This window comes from Sus scrofa, chromosome 7 (assembly GCF_054392235.1).
Source record: "Sus scrofa isolate SSC_HxYL_T2T_F1_AM1 chromosome 7, Sscrofa_HxYL_maternal_Yorkshire_Landrace_v2.0, whole genome shotgun sequence".
In the NCBI taxonomy this organism is placed as follows: Eukaryota; Metazoa; Chordata; class Mammalia; order Artiodactyla; family Suidae; genus Sus; species Sus scrofa.
Window position 1 is genome coordinate 2,868,549 of NC_139389.1, and position 15,580 is coordinate 2,884,128.

The window sequence follows — 15,580 nt, forward strand, 5'->3', positions numbered from 1 at the left end:
ATAGTGAAAGCTTTCCTTTTGGAATTAAAATCAAGAAAAGCTGGAGTTCCCGTCGTGGTGCAGTGGTTAACGAATCCGACTAGGAACCATGAGGTTGAGGGTTCCATCCCTGGCCTTGCTCAGTGGGTTAATGATCCGGCGTTGCCGTGAGCTGTGGTGTAGGTTGCAGACGCGGCTCGGATCCCGCGTTGCTGTGGCTCTGGCGTAAGCCGGAGGCTACAGCTCCGATTCGACCCCTAGCCTGGGAACCTCCATATGCCGCGGGAGCGGCCCAAGAAAAGGCAAAAAGACAAAAAAAGAAAAAAAAAAAGAAAAGCTGTCCACTCTTCCCACTTCCATTCACTGCGGCACTGAGGTCCTAAAGGCACCATCATGTCCTGGGCACGTTGACTGTGAGCTTGGCATTAGCAAAGCATCCACCAGAAATGTATTTTGCAATACCCTGAGATCTCAAAAATAAGCATCAAAGTCAATGCAATAGCGTAACCATTCCCTAACTGTTCGGCCCACCACCCGTTCTTTATGGAGCAAAACTTTTTGAAAATACGGATCAGATTATTGCTTGAGACCCAGGACACTGTCATGACCCACCCGACTTGTCTCCTAAGCTCATTGTACACATTCCCTCCTCCTGGTCTCTGCATTCCAGCCCCACCAGCTCCGCTCAGGTTCTCAGAGATGCGCTCCTTCCACATCTAGGCCTTCAAACACTCTCTTCCCTCAGCCTGGAAACATCTCAGCATCGTCTTACCTGGTCCGTCCTAAGCTGTTAGCTCATTAGTGTAGGTGCAACCTAATCAAAACCCAAAGAAGCCCCAGTAGCACCTTGCACCCACGACTTGCTTTTAATATAATTCTTCAATTAGAGGAACCAGGCTACTGGTTCTAGACCTGGGGCAGAACATACCACAAGATGAGCCTGGAGCATCTAATAATGAGAGAGTCAAGATGTGCTCAGTTCTCGTCACGGCGCAGCAGAAACAAATCCCACTAGTATCCATGAGGATGCGGGTTCGATCCCTGGCCTCGCTCAGTAGGTTAAGGAGCTGGCATTGCCACAGCTGTGGTGTAGGTCACAAACACGGGTCAGATCCTTGGGTGGCTGTGGCTGTGGCTGTGGCGCAGGTCAGCACCTGTAGCTCTGATTAGACCCCTAGCCTGGGAACTTCCTTATGCCGTGGATGTAGCCCTAAACAGCAAAAAAAAAAAAAAAAAAAAAAAAAGACGTGCTCACTCACACAACCCCCCCCCCCACAGTGATGGGTTATGTTAAAGGGGTACCGGCATCAAAAAGATCTCCCAGTGGCCAAAGCGGGAACAGTCCGTGTAACAAAACAGAAGGATGGATTATGTTCCTGAGGATAAGTATCCACGAGTTTGTAGTCGTGGAAATGAGTAAGTTCGTAAGTGGGAGAAGAGACAAATCCGTGCTGAAGAATTCCCAACACTCTTCGCAGATACTCTGCCTTCTAGGAGTATCTGGTTTCGCCCGTTGTCGCTCCTTCCCAGGCAGCATGGAGTGGTAGCGGAGAAGCCTGCCTGGCAGCGCAGTAGCCAGGGCGTCACGGTCAGCATGGGCGTTGGTTTTCTGTCCCTGCGATGAGCAAGGCCTTTGGCCTCTGTGGTCGTCCTCCTCAAAGAACATAACCCCAGTCTCATCGTGAGAAAAGCATCCGACGATCCCACCTGAGGGCCGTCCTGTAAAATATCCACTGGCGTTCTTCCTAACTGCCAAGGGTGTTGAACAGAAGGAAGATCTGAAAAACTGCCACGCCCCAGCGGAGCCAAGGGGAGAGAATCAGTGAATGTAAGGAAGTGTCTGGAACGAGATCCTGGAAGAGAAAATGGACATTAGGTCAAAACTAAGGAACTCGGAAGAGAGACTTTGGTTAATAGCAAAGAATGACTGTTGGCTCCTTAATTGTGACAAATGTACCGACCAGCTCGAGGTGTGAATAATAGGAGAAATGCTGTGGGGTAAACGGGAATCTCTACGCTTTCGTTGCATGTTTTCTATAAATCTAAATTCACTATAAAAAATTGTGTTAAATAACTAAATAAACTCTGTGTACTAACAGAATATGGTATACGCCCCATCTTCCATAAATTATTCCAACATCTTCAAGTATTGGCTAGAAAGTGGAAATATTCTTTAGCTGGAAAGGGAGTACACAGACTTTTGTTTTATTTTTCTCTATGTCACTTCAGATATCTAATATTTCATTTTTAAAATGCTAAACTGTACAGCAATTACCGGAAGTCAAAATGTTGATTTCTCCCATGGTAGCTACTTAGATGCTTTTTTATAGGGATCAGACTATTTGAAAATAACTTTTCAATGATCCTGCTGTGCTGGTGCCCAAGCATGCCTCGAGTGTCCACGGGGTGACAGACACGGTCTTTGGGGAAGCGGCAGACCAGGCTCATGGCCAGGTCCTGTGTGCTCACAGGTGCCTGCAATTTTCCTTGATTGATTATGACTTTTTTGGTGACAACTTAATGTCTATCACAATAGAATATTAGCTGCCTGAGCACAGGGAGGACTGTACATACATTGATTAGCAAGGGGCCAGGCACACAATACATGGTCAATAAATATTTTTTGAATGAATGAATGAAAGACTCTAACAGGGTTTCAGAACTCAGACCCTAGAGTCACCGGGACCCGAGTGTAAATTTTAGAGTCCACATTCACTGGGAATGGGGGTAGTCGTTGTGCCTGTTCTAAAAGACGGTTTATGGGTAGATGTACTTACTTAGGGTTCTTTGTAGATGTCAGCTATAATTTTTATTAAAGAGGTTAATTTTTGTGAAGTGCTTGTAACAGTTCCCAGCACAGGGCAAGTGCTTCTTGTTTGTGTGTGTGGTTTGTTTGTTTGTTTGTTTGTTTTTTGCTTTTTAGGGCCTCACCAGCAGCATATGGAAGTTCCCAGGCTAGGGGTCAAATCGGAGCTGCAGCTGTCGGCCTACACCACAGTTCACAGCAAAGCCAGATCCTTAACCCCCTGAGAGAGGCCAGGGATAGAACCTGCATCCTCACGGATACAAGTCAGGTGCGTTACTGCTGAGCCACAACAGGTACTCCATTGTGCTTATTTTTTAAAAATGTTACTGTTTACCAAATTGAACTGCATGTACTTTGCATAGTCTGTTAGGGATATTCTTTGGAAATGCTTTTACATTCTTTGGAAAGAAAAGGCCTAAAATATAGACTATGAATCTTCACCAGTTCAAAATATATTCCTCTAGAATATGTGATAATTCAGAAAGGAGCCTGGTCTGAACACCTTTGCAGCATTTATGGAGAAATAACTTGTACTGCAAAACGGGTCATTAAGCCATTTAAGAAAATGGTTTTGGAGCACCTGGCAACACCATTCCCATACAATTAGCCATCTAACTTTGCAGGGGTTTGGTACCTCTCTTCTAAAGAGTGGTTTTCAATTTTTTTGGTCTCATTCAAAATGTAAGAAATGTCTTTTACGTGATGACCTAGTATGTAATAATATGCTTGTGTATTAGTGTGTGTGTGTGCACGCGTGCGCATTGCACGCCTGTGTATTTGTCTATATAGAAATGAGTGTATTCAATGGAAACAGTATTCCCACCCAAGTGGAGTTATTGTGAGAAGTAACGTAATGTCTTTTCTATCAAAGGAAATCTTGGTGACTCCATTTTGCTCTGGTTTCGGCGGCAACACCCTCCTGCGACCCCCCTCTCCTCTTTCCCTCTTCTCCCAGCAACAGTTTGTTTCAATTAGCCAACCGGGAAGAAGGTGCGCCCTGACCTGACCGAGGGGAAGGGGACAGGTCCCTCACCCGCGTTAGGGATTGATAGGGAGGGTCCCTTCCTCCTTGCGCGCCGTTTGAGCACCTGCGCCCTTCAGCAGAAGGAAAGAGCTTTGTCGAGATCTCCCCGTGTTCGTGTGTCTCAATTTGCCAACATGCCGATCCGAGCCATTCTCCAACATTATGGATGTGCTCTGATTGTTTTTCCAAATCTGTGTATTCCATCCTGTCTCACCTAAAACTGGTGATCAAGAGCTACTAAAATGGTCTAAAGATCCACCGCTGGTTTGAGGTCTGTAGCTTGATTGAAAACAACCAAAAAGCAAAATACCACCAGCAGCACTGCCACAGAGAAACAAAGTGCTGCTTGAACTTCAGCAACAGAATCACCAGGAGAACTTGTTAAAGAGATTTCGGAGAGCTAGAGGTGACTCGTGGTAGAGGATTCGTACTTCTACTAAGTTTCATGGTGAATCTGTTGCTTCCTGGTCTGGGGACCCCCATTTGGGACCCTCTGCACTAGACAGTACTGGTGATTGAAGCCAGTCAAGCCCCAGTACATGTTTCCATGTGCCGGTGTGGTCCGAGCTTTACTTTCAAATTCATTTTCTCTTTGCTTTAGATTTCGATCCGCACCTGCTCTTGCTGTGCTCCTGGATACATCTGGGTCCCACTGCTTCTGGGGCACCCGGTGTGTTTCTATTTTCCTTATCAGCCAGGAGGTCTGCACTCCTCTTCTGCATGCTTGCTCTCTGATTGATAATCTCTTTCTAGAAAAGGCCAAGAGGTAATGAGGTCACTGGGATGGTCTCACTTGAATGACAAACATAACAACCCATCACAATAATTCAAGGGACATTTGCATTCCATGTTTTTTCAGAAATCCGAAATGAATTCGTTACCACCCTGGTATGAAGTCAACCGAACGTCATGGCCGTGTCTAGAGGCATTTAGGCTTTGGATTTTGCTTATTTTCTCCTTTTAGAAGGTGGAGCAATGTATAAAGTGATAAATGAAAAATTTCATTCGTCTTGATCAATTGCTTCAATCAAAAGACGGTACCACAGGGAGTTCCCTTCGTGGCGCAGTGGTTAACGAATCCGACTAGGAACCATGAGGTTGTGGGTTTGATCCCTGGCCTTGCTCAGTGGGTTAAGGATGTGGCGTTGCCGTGAGCTGTGGTGTAGGTGGCAGACCAGGCTCGTTTCTGGTGTTGCTGTGGCTCTGGCGTAGACTGGCGGCTACAGCTCCAATTGGACCCTTAGCCTGGGAACCTCCATATGCCACAGGAACAGCCCTAGAAAAAGGCAGAAAGACAAAAAAAAAAAAAAAAAAAGAAAAAAGAAAGTACCATTAGCTAAAGAGAAAAAGGAATTGCAGTTAAACAGTAAATCCAGTTGAGAAAGAAAATAACTCTTAATTGTACATTGATGAGATGTGGCCAATGGTGGCACCTCAGCCTAAGAGGGAATTGGTGAAATCAGATAGGAAGAAGTCTCTGGATTGCTATGACTGCGGCAAAGAGAGGGAATCGTCGTGGCATTTGGCGCGAAATAGCAGTGTGGCAGCCGGCCTAGGCACTCACTTCCGTACGAAAGAGAGCAATGCCTGGGACCCAGACGGATGCAGGGCGGGAGAGGCTGGAGTTGAAATGCAGACATTGACCGTAGGGCCAGGGGAGGAAGCAGCAGCTGAAACCAGGAATGGCGGGGTGTCCGAGGTCCGGAAGAGAAAGGGGCCCCGGGGTGCAGTCAAGCCGTCAGGGAAGGAAGACCTGGTGGGCTCCAAGCTCAGAGGAGGCCCTTGCATCCGAATGCATTGTAGGACGTGTTTTCTGTGTTTCTCTCTTGCTTTGCCAGGCCTAAATTTGTCTTGCTCTTGATTAAGTGGCTGCGATAGGAATTTCCCAGAGGGCCATGGAGCGAGGACCCTAGAACAGGAACGGTGTTTAACTTCTCTTTGGCGGGAGTGTGAAACAAACGAACGGAAGTCACTTTTTGATAAAACTACAGTTACACTTTAGGTTTTGGCGGCGGTAGCAAGACAGATGATGCTGTGGGGTGCCACACTGAGGGAGGGATCGCTTGGGCCCTCTTCCACAGCCGCCCAACCCCAAAGGGCCTTTGCCTCAGGGCAGTAGTTGCAGGATTGGGGCTTCTTTTGTCTTTCCAGCCCCACCCCCCAGCTCCTCCCGGGAGCCTTGGGATTCAAATGTAGATGAAATGCAGATTCTCGGGAGAACTGGAGTCCACTGCTGGGCTGCTGAGAAGGGATGGGAAAGAACCTCTGGTTTAAGCTGTTAGTCATTGTTCTGCTGCGTTGGGGAATGGCTTCCACGCCTGATCTGCAGAGCCTTCTCCTGAGGGGCCTTGATTGTCGAATACCGGTCGTTTGGATACATTTGGAAGAGGAGTCCCCGGGTTTCTGTTGGTCGCCACCGCGTACGTCAGGTGAGAACGGAAGCTCAGAACCGGCAGATGTGTATTTTAATTGCGTGTGTACACCATCCTGTTTCTTGACCATTTCTGTAGAGATGAAGATGTGTGCATTTCACTAGTACCTACTATTGTGATGCATGTGTTTTTGGTTCAATGCAGATCTCTTCCTTGATGTGTTTAGGGGATGTGACTGCACTTTTATTCTCAATTCCCTGAGAAAGTACTTTCACAGCACCCACACACGTGGTCATGGTAACTACTGCAAAACTTCACTATTTCAGAAAAGGTGGTATAAATTCAAAGCCATTAAATGATCTTGGACATATTTGCTTCTGTTATGAGCACTGATAAAACGTTGTTTATGTAAAAAAAGTGAGGCAAGAGAGAAAATTTGCTTAAAAGTAAGACAAATTGAGCTATGACATCAGCAAAACGGTATTGAATAAACCAGTGGTGTTTTAGGCGGGGATGGGGGCGGGGTGAGAGCAGCCTGGTGGACCGCTGACCTCAGTGGCTCTGCCACCAGTTGGGTACTTTCGGGGGGATCTCCTCGGCCATGTTCTTAATTAAGATGGACACCCACTCCCTGTTGGAGCAGAGAGGTGGCCGGAGCTGCGCTGAGGAGATGGCACCCTCGTGCCTATTACCGAGGTGACTCCTACCCAGGGGTTACTTTTGATGTTGATGGCAGATCCCAGCCGCATAAATGATCCAGGTCATCAGGATTAAAGGTCCGGGTACAGGGACTTTATGGCGTGCGTTACCCTTTTTACCCTGTGTGGCCCCATGAGGTCCGTCTCCTTGCTCTAGGATTGGGGCGTACACCAGGCATGCTAGCTCAGTGTCTGAGGATGGCTGTTGGCGGCGTCTTGCCTTCCTCCCCTCCCCTTGGTAGCAGTGGGGACTTTCGAGACCCGAGAGCTCGCCAGGGGTGAATGTGTTGCAAATTCTGTGCTGAGGATCGTCATTAGGTGACGGCCGTGAGAAAAGGAAGTGTTTATGAGTGTGCGGGTCTGCGATTGTGTACAAGTTTCTAAGTGCGATGCGTCCTTCCTTTTACACTGAGAATCCCCTTTTTGTTCACATGTTATTGCGCTTGTGTGGTTTTGAACCGCCGCCGGTGAGTCTGAGCGTGGGCAGTAAGGGGCGAGCATAGCTGAGACTTGGAGCACATGCCACCGTTCTAGTCCTTGCCTTCAAGGAGCTTCCAACTTAGGGTGATGACTGTGTGCCTAGAGAGACGCTAAGCAGATGCAGCAAATAATAATAAATAATAATAAATAAATCAGCAGATGCACAAGTGCCAACTGAAAGGAGGCGGCGCTACTGCTTGGGGGTGGGAAAGAGAATTGGCTGGGCCCTCTGTTGGGGGTGGGGGGAGCGCCTGGACGGGAAGAGAAGGTGGGACTTTAACACGTGCTTCTACCGTCCACGCATTTGGTGGTGGGGATCGGAGGTGTATCAGGTGTCAGGGCTTTGCTGTGGCCATTGGAACTACAATTCACTGAATAAAAACTTCTTTTATACGGAGGCAGTGGTGCGGGGTGGGGGGCTGCCAACCGCATTTGGAGATCCGGGAGAAGGTCACCGTCTAGAAATGGGGGTGGGAGGGGAGTGGACCGGACGGAGGACAGGGAGGTAAGCGCCGCTGGAGCACGCCTGAGTGGCTGGGGAGGGAATGTGACTAATTTTGCCCTAGAAGTTAGAAAGCTTTGCTTTTGATGTGACGTCGGAGCTGGAGTTTAAGGTCGAAAGGGGGCATTCCAGGCAGAGGGAACTGCAGGCAGAAGCGTCGGCGTGAAGGCAGTGGTGATTCGACTTCAAGTGACTTAAGGGCAAGCGTGGCGCTTGTTCGTGGGCGTGGGGAGGGCAGGAAGCTTCAGCGGGCTCTCTGCAAAGCCTTGCGGTTGCTAAACTGTGCGAACGGGGCACGATCGAATTGGGTTTTAGGAAGAAAACTGGTGGGAGGAGCCTGGTTTCTAGGAGGTCAGTTGGGAACTGGAGCTAGACAGAGCACCGGGAACGGGGTGGCAGGAGAGGATGCCCTGGGAGAGATGAGGCTTTGGTGGTGTCTTCCTGCCGTAGGGGGTGGGGGACAGCGTAAGCCTGTCTCTGCGGTGCCTCGGGGGGGAAGTTCCGCTCTATTCGCAGGAAGGTTGGGAGTTGCGGCTGTTTGTGGGAGTCAGGCCGGGCAGCCCCTTCCTCATTCCACACGGATGGGGAAGCGTCCGGTGTCCCGGCAGGTGTGCCCTGGGAGCTAGCCCGCGCGCGGGCCGCCCCCACTTTGCCCTGCTCCCCTGCCAGGCGGAGGAAGGGCCAGCCCATCGCTGTGGTCCCGGCAGGGCTGGTCGCCTAGTTGTCCACACCGTCCCCCCCAAGGAGAACCACCACTGACAGCTTCGTTCCTTTGGAACCCAGACCTCCCTGGAGCCCAGATTCCGGCCCCTCCTCCCGGCTCCCCTTCGGAGGAGGCGGACGCTCCAAGAGGAACAGGGAGGCCCGGCGTGGGGGAAGCTGCGGGCCGAGAGGAGGCGGCCGCGCCCTCGCGCCGCCCTCGACTGCGCCGGGCTCCCGCCCCGGCCCCCACCCCGGGCCTGCCGCCGAGCGCGCGTGCCGGGCCCCACGCGGGCGCGCGCTCCGACTCCGGGTCTTGGCGGCTGCCGCGGGGGAGGCGGGCACGTGGTGGGGCGGGGGCTCCACCTGGCCACGCCGCCGGCCCTCCGCAGGCTGCCCGGGCCGGAACGGGCGACGCGGCGGGCGCCCGGGGGCGGGGGCTCCGCGCGTTCCGGGGAGAGGCCGCGCGTCGCTGCCGTCGGGGCGGCGGGCGCGGTTCGCGGGGTGGCCCGGCCCCATGGTCCCCTGGCCAACTCCGGGGCCGCCGGCGCCTGCCCCCGAGCGCGCCGCCGCCGCCGCCCTGCGCCCGCCCGCCCCAGAGCTCGGCTCCCACGTCGAGGCGGGCGGGCGCCGCGGCCGGGTCCGACCTCCGCGAGGGCATTTGGGCGAGTCGGGTCCCGCCCCAGCCCCGCCCCCGCCTCGCCCGGCCCCGCCCCCCGCCCGGGCTCCTCCCCTTCCTGCCGGCCGGCCCCCCGCGGCCGCCCGCCCGCCGCGCCCGGAGCGCAGCCCGCTGCTCCCCTCGGCCGCCCCGCCCGCCGGCCGCCCCGCCCCTCCCGCGCGGGCGGCCCGAAAACCCGGAGCGCGGGAGCGCGGCTCGGCCGGGCCGGGCGGCTGCACTGGGCATGCTCAGTAGCCGGGGCAGGTTTTTTGGTCGCAAGTAGGAAGCTTCTTGCACTACACCGGAGAGGGGGAGCCGCGGAGCCAGCGCGCCGCCGTGCACCGCCGCCGCGCCCGCCCCAGCCCGGCCCGGCCCCGCGGCGGCGCGATGAGCCCGAGCCCGAGCCGGCCCGCCGGGGAGTGAGCGCGGCGCGGAGGGCGCGTTGCGCAGCTGCTCCTGCGCACAACCCGGCCGGCGGCCCGCACCGGCAGGAGTGAGCGGCCGGTCCGCGCTGCGCCCGGCGCCGGAGCCGAGCGGAGCAGGAAGCGCAGGCCACGCAGGGACCCAACTGAAACAAAGTGTCGGCCGCCGGCGGCGCGGCGCCTCGCCCGCCCTGCCCCCGCGCCCCCCGCCCCGCCGCCCACCATGGCCTCCGAGGAGCTGTACGAGGTACCTCCCCTCCCCCCGGCCCGCCGCCCCGCCCGGCCCCCGCCCGACGGCCGGCCCGCCGCCCCCTCCCCCCCCGGCCGCAGTTTGCTGGACGGAAGCGCGTGCGCCCGGGCCCGGCGGCGGCGGCGGCGCCCGACTTGCGGGGCCCGGGGTCCCGGCCGCGGGCAGGAGCGCTGACGCGAGCGACTTGCTCGGACGGAGCCCAAAGTGCCCGCGGCGGGGCGGTGGGTGCGGAGCCCCCGGCACCGCCCGGCGGGGTCTGTGGGCGGCGCGGGGGTGCTCTCCTGGCCGTTTGGCGGAGCGCTTCGGGGAGGGTTTGCCTCCGGTGTTGGGGGGGCGAGAGAAGAGTGCAACTGCCTCCCGACTCTGTGCTGGCCCGAGCGATGCAAAATATCGCACCGAAAATGCTCGGCGTGGACCACATGGTTTAATTAGGTTAGCATTGTGGCCAGAGCCAGGAAATTTAAATTTAACGCTGATACACCGTCATTCATTTGCGCCGCAGCGGTGCAAGTAAGAAGGGGCACCATCAGAGCTGTAAGTTATGGGCGATGGGTTTGCCAGCGTCGACTTCAAGTTGTGCGGTTGTCAGTTGGAATCTTTAGACATGTTTTGTACGCCTCGATGTAACTTCTTGACGTGTTGCAAAGTCGGCTTCCCGGGAGTATGGAAGCTTGGAAGCCTTTCTGTTCTTTTGGATAAAGGGTTCTTCTGTGGCGTATATATTTCCGTATATACATCTTCATGAGAGACTTAAAACTTGTGGAAACTCTCTGGGTTCACCTCTTGGAGGTGTTTAGGGACTTAGGAAGTGCAAGCGTCTGTAACAGGCAGAGCCCCTTGGCCCTCGTGAACCCTTCATAAGAAGCAGGTGAACCTTCTTCAGGCTCTTCTCCCGGAGTGGGTTATCGCAGTTGGCACCGAATGGAGCTCTCTTGCCAACAGTGATGGCCTTCTAGCAACTTTCTGTTGCTTTTGAAAAGCAAGTGTTTGCAAACGTTCTCTGTAGGAGGTTTTGCCATGTGTAGACTTGGTGGTGGGTTTGTGGCCTGCCCTTACATTGTACGTGGTCAGTGTACCTTGGCTGGCACTGAACATGGTCCATTCTCTTCAACCATTTTACACCTTAGCGATGCCAGACTGTGCTCAAGATACTGTCTGGGGAGGTTTGGACAAAGGGGGAAAAAATCTCCTGGTTTTCAAGAAGGAAGGAGGGTGTTGTCTGGGGAAGGCCCAGAAGTAGAGGCCGAGACAGAGCTGGGAAAGTACGTAGCATGAGGGTGGGAGGGCTTTGGTTTCTCTATGGACTTATTCTTTGAGCGTTTGGGCTTGAGAATCCACGCATCGTTCATTTTTGTGACTATAAATACTGAGTCAGTTAACTCATTCCGTGAGTGTTTGGGTGAAGGTAGCACCTTATACGTAAGTTGTATCTCACATGTGTAAAAAATTGTCCTGAAGGTAAAACCGTTCCACCAGCGCGTTGTGTGCCCAATTGAGAGCTTTCTTTGTTTACTCTGTACCTTCCGGGTTTCTCCTCACCACTTTCCTCGCAGAAGGCATTTACAGGTCGTATCTTCTACAAAGTTTGCGTTTGTTCAGCGTGTTTATTGAACCCCTGCCCTCTGGAGGTTCCGTGGGGAGATGGGCTCTGAGGGATGGAACTGGCTCAGGTCCTCAAAGACCCGCGTTGGGAAAGAACTGGGTGCATTGCAGAGAAAGGACGCACGTGTGCACCTGAACTTAGGATTCTGAGTTTTTGTTTGGGGAAGTCTTCAGAGGATAGTTGAGGTGCTAGCAGGTGGGGTGGTCGGTGCTTTAAAAAGATCTAACTTCTCCTTTACTTGAAGGCAACACTGAGGCTGTTAGGAGTGAAGGTTGCTGTTTGAAAGTGCTGCGTGGGTTTGGAATCAGAAAACCGAGCTGTGGAAATCCGGCCCTGTCACCTGGAGTAAATTAACCTTGAAAGCTCGGTGTCCTCATCTGTAAAACCCGGGACCAGGGCTTGCCTCCTAGAGCCGTGAAGTTCAAATGGAAAGATATGCAAAGCATACCCACGGCTCCCAGAGACCAAGTGCCACCTTCTGAGTGTTAGCTGACCTAGCATGCCTCTCTGAGGCCAGGTTTTGTTTCTGAAAATATGGAATTGTACTGTTTTGATCAAAGTGGTGTCATTTGTGGGGCAGAAACAGTAGCAGTTGTAGGTGTAACACCGCAGCCTGCCTGACAGGTGTGTGGGGTTTTTTTTGGGGGGGGGAGACGACACTAAGGTGTGTTCGTACCCAGGGCCTGGGGCATTAGTTGCCTGATGTGGTCCAGTTCTGCCTCATTGAAGTGGAAGTTTCATGTTTGGCCTCAAGCTCCACAGTTCTAGAAGGATATTGTAGCAGGAGGGCGTTCAGAGTCTTGCCTTTTGCGGTAGTTTGGCGTGTGAAGAGCGCGGGTCCGTCGTCGCCTCTGAACTTGGGCGCATTGCCTGATCGCTAAGCCTCTGCTTTCTCACCCCCACCCCCAGTGAGATCTCCAGCACGTATGAGCACGGCTCCTGGTGTGTGGTGTGTAGGTGCTTCGTGACTGTTGACGTGGTTGTTGTAACCATGGCGTGGGGACCAAAAATAAGGGAATGGAGCAAGACGGGTCCGGGTGTTGGCCTTGCCGGGTTGGAAGAACAGGCTCGATTGAGCCCCAGCATCTCTAGCAGCCAGGATGGAGGGGATGCTCTTCATTTACCGCACTTCGAACTTTATAGTTTTCACAAGAAGACCAGCATCCTTTGGGTCGGGCCGTGACCTTTGTGTGGAGGGCCAGGAGGTTATCCCCGCCGGAGGCCGGGCGGGCCCCACGCGCTGCCGGAGGAGCGCAGAAGCAGCTGCGGGCCAGGCCTAAAGGAGTGGGTGCTGAGCGCCAGTAAAACCGTTATGGGCGGTAAAACTCAAATTTCGTGGAATTCTTACATGTTATGGAATAGTCTTCCTTTAAAATATATATACATATATCGCTTAAAAATGTAAATCAGAGCCTTCGCCCGTGGGTTCCATGAGGACTGCGGGTGGGCCTGCGTTTGCTCACCTCTGCCTGATGGTTCGCTGTTCTGAAGCCGAAGTTGACCCTGGGGTTGGGGCGTCAGGGTGGTGGGAGGGGAGCAAAGGCCTTCCAGCCCCAATCCCAGCTCTGGCCTTAGAGCCGCAAGGCCTGGGATCCCCTCCTTTCGACGGAGGCCAGGACCCCCGCCGCTGTGGTCTTAGGTACCTGTCTCCCGCCCTCCGCTGCTCTAAGTGGAGTGATGCTGACGCCCTCGGAGGCTCGGAGGCGTCCGTGCATTAACATGTGAAAGCAGTTTGGAGTTGATGAAAAGCTACACTCTGGTGTTAAACGGTTACCTTATCCTAGGAACCGCCTTTCTCTCCCATTCTTAAAGAAATTAAAAGAAAACAAAACACAAAAGAACCACCCAAATTCTGAAAGCCAGCCTTTTTTCCTTTGAGATTTAAAAGCGTGGCCTCCGTTGATTATGTCGCCAAAGAAAACTGCGAGATTCCTCTCACCTCAGTAGGTGAGTCCTTGTGGGACCGAGCGAGGAATCTCTAAGACCACGGAAGCGGGTTCTTGTTGGTGTGTCTTCAGGGTTCCTTTTCTCCACGGGTGTAGGTCCCCGCCCTCCAGAACTACTCCAATAGCTAATTTAAATTTCGTGTGAGCTCAGTGACCGTCTTGGCCTCCTGAGGAAACATTTATCCCACACGGGCACGTTAGAGGCCAAAAAAATGGAAGCAGACTTTTAAGAATGAAATTAAGCCTGGCTTACAAACGTGCCTTAAAGTCGATGTGTTTGGAAGGGCGATCAGATCAAGGAGGAAAGCTGAGTCTTCCCTGTTTCTCTCCTTACTTTGGGGTAAGAGTCTCCCGCGCACCCAGGAATTTTATGTACTTCGACCAAAAGCACAGTTGTAAAGAAAACCTGCAGGTGTCGTTCACACGGGAGTCACAAAGATCCAGAGACTTGGTGTGGATGTTGGTCAAGACGAACCAGCATCTCTTGGGCACGTGGTGGGCTGGCTGTCAAGGTTGGGATCCGCAGTCCCCACTCTGTTCCCGTTAATGACCCTGACTGGTCTGCTTGAGGACACAGGTTCCATCCCTGGCCTCGCTCAGTGGGTTAAGGATCACGCGTTGCCGTGAGCTGTGGTGTAGGTCGCAGCTGCGGCTCGGATTCTGCATCGTTGTGGCTGTGGTGTAGGCGGCAGCTGCAGCTCCGATTCAGCCCCTAGCCTGGGAACCTCCACATGCCACAGATGTGCCCTAAAAAGACCAAAAACAAAACAAAACAAAACAAGATCCCCAAAACGAGAAGACAGAAAGGGTCATTTGATTTCTGTAACTGGTTGTGGGGTAACAGTCAAATGTGTGTGTTGAGAATTAACACCCTCTTAAATGTGACTGGCTGAGAATATCGATGCGTTCGCCTGGTCAGTGTGGCCACACCTGCTGGATGCGCTTTTTCTTTGAGCTGTCTTTCAGTCCCTCTGTACTTCAATTACTCATATTTTTTTGTGTGCTTGTTGTGGTGCCTCAGCATCCCTGAATCTTTTCCGCATGCTCTGTGATGCTTTTAACCAGCGAACATACTTTCATGGAGTTCTTTGCTTGCAGAGTTATGAGCCTCAGGTTTTCGAGCACCTGAGCTGAGTGGAGTTTTTGTGGACAGGGAGTCATGCTGGGTGTAGCTGTGGGCACCCCACATCATCGGGGACCCTGTTCAAGGACAGGCTCTTGGGCCCAAACTGTGCGATTGTAGTTTTCAGTGTTTGGAGTCTCGGTTTCAGAAAGCTGCTTTCCAGAATACAGGTGGATTTTGAAGCCTCTGGATCCCACTGCTCTGGGGAGGGGTTGGGATCTGCCCTTGCAGAGGTCAAGTTCCAGGTGGAGCAGACTGGTCCCTTTTGCAGGCTCTTGACCGTCGCCCATCATTAACTGAGTCATTTCAGGAAGGGAGCTTTAGAAACACACCAGGTAGTTAGGTAAGGGCTGTTTCTGGAATGTCTGTTTTCTGCCCTTCTGTGGCATACCCGTCCGCCAGATTGCAGGATTGGTGCAGACATGCTTTAAAAGGAGGATTTTTTTCTGGTCATTATTTTCCACAGTTCAGATGTTGCAAGCGTTGCCTAATTGTTGAATCACACTTTACTAAAAGAGTGAATTAAAGGAATGGCCTTACCCCCAACTCCCCTCCGCCAGACGTGATGCCCCTAGGATCTGAATTCCTGGTCGGCATGTGTGGTTTCAGCTCTAGGATGGGGAGGAGGTCTGACTTCACCGTTGGGCACACAAATGTCATTCTCTCATTCTCTCCGGCTTCTTAAGGGGAGGGCCCTGTCCCCTGGCGAGTCTGGGAAAGGTCTTTGCTTTGGTATGAAGGTGTTTCAAGGACATAAGCGTGTTTCTCTGGGGGAGGGGCAGGCAGTGTTCATCTCTTTCTTGGGGGGATCTGTGCCCCCCCAGAGGATTCACGTTGCTCCTGAGACCCTTGAGCTGAGACTTGAGTTTCGTTGCCCTTCATTGACGGCTGGCGTTGCTTTTGCCCAGCGCAGCTCTGCTTCCGCTGGAGCCCGACCGGACCGGCAAATCTACCAAAACCTCACTGATGGGGTTTGAAAGTTGTCTGCTATTTCCAGGCTTGAAGTGACTGTTCTTGA

At 53.0% G+C, this 15,580-nt stretch overlaps 1 protein-coding gene across 8 annotated transcripts in view; it reads left to right on the top strand.

Moving 5' to 3' along the window:
• The window catches only part of CDYL (chromodomain Y like), a 181,120-nt gene that overhangs the window by 50,976 nt on the left and 114,564 nt on the right, over nucleotides 1-15,580 (top strand). For 2 of the 8 annotated variants that reach the window (XM_021100128.2, XM_084967247.1), the window contains exon 1: nucleotides 9,514-9,887. The exons of 4 other annotated variants lie outside the window; for them this stretch is intronic. In XM_021100128.2, the coding sequence (XP_020955787.1) occupies nucleotides 9,864-9,887 (24 nt within the window). In that variant the 5' untranslated portion in view covers nucleotides 9,514-9,863. Of the gene's footprint in view, nucleotides 1-9,513; nucleotides 9,888-9,968; nucleotides 10,323-15,580 lie in introns of those variants that run through there. 2 more of the 8 variants (XM_021100130.2, XM_021100129.2) reach the window with 2 other exon arrangements.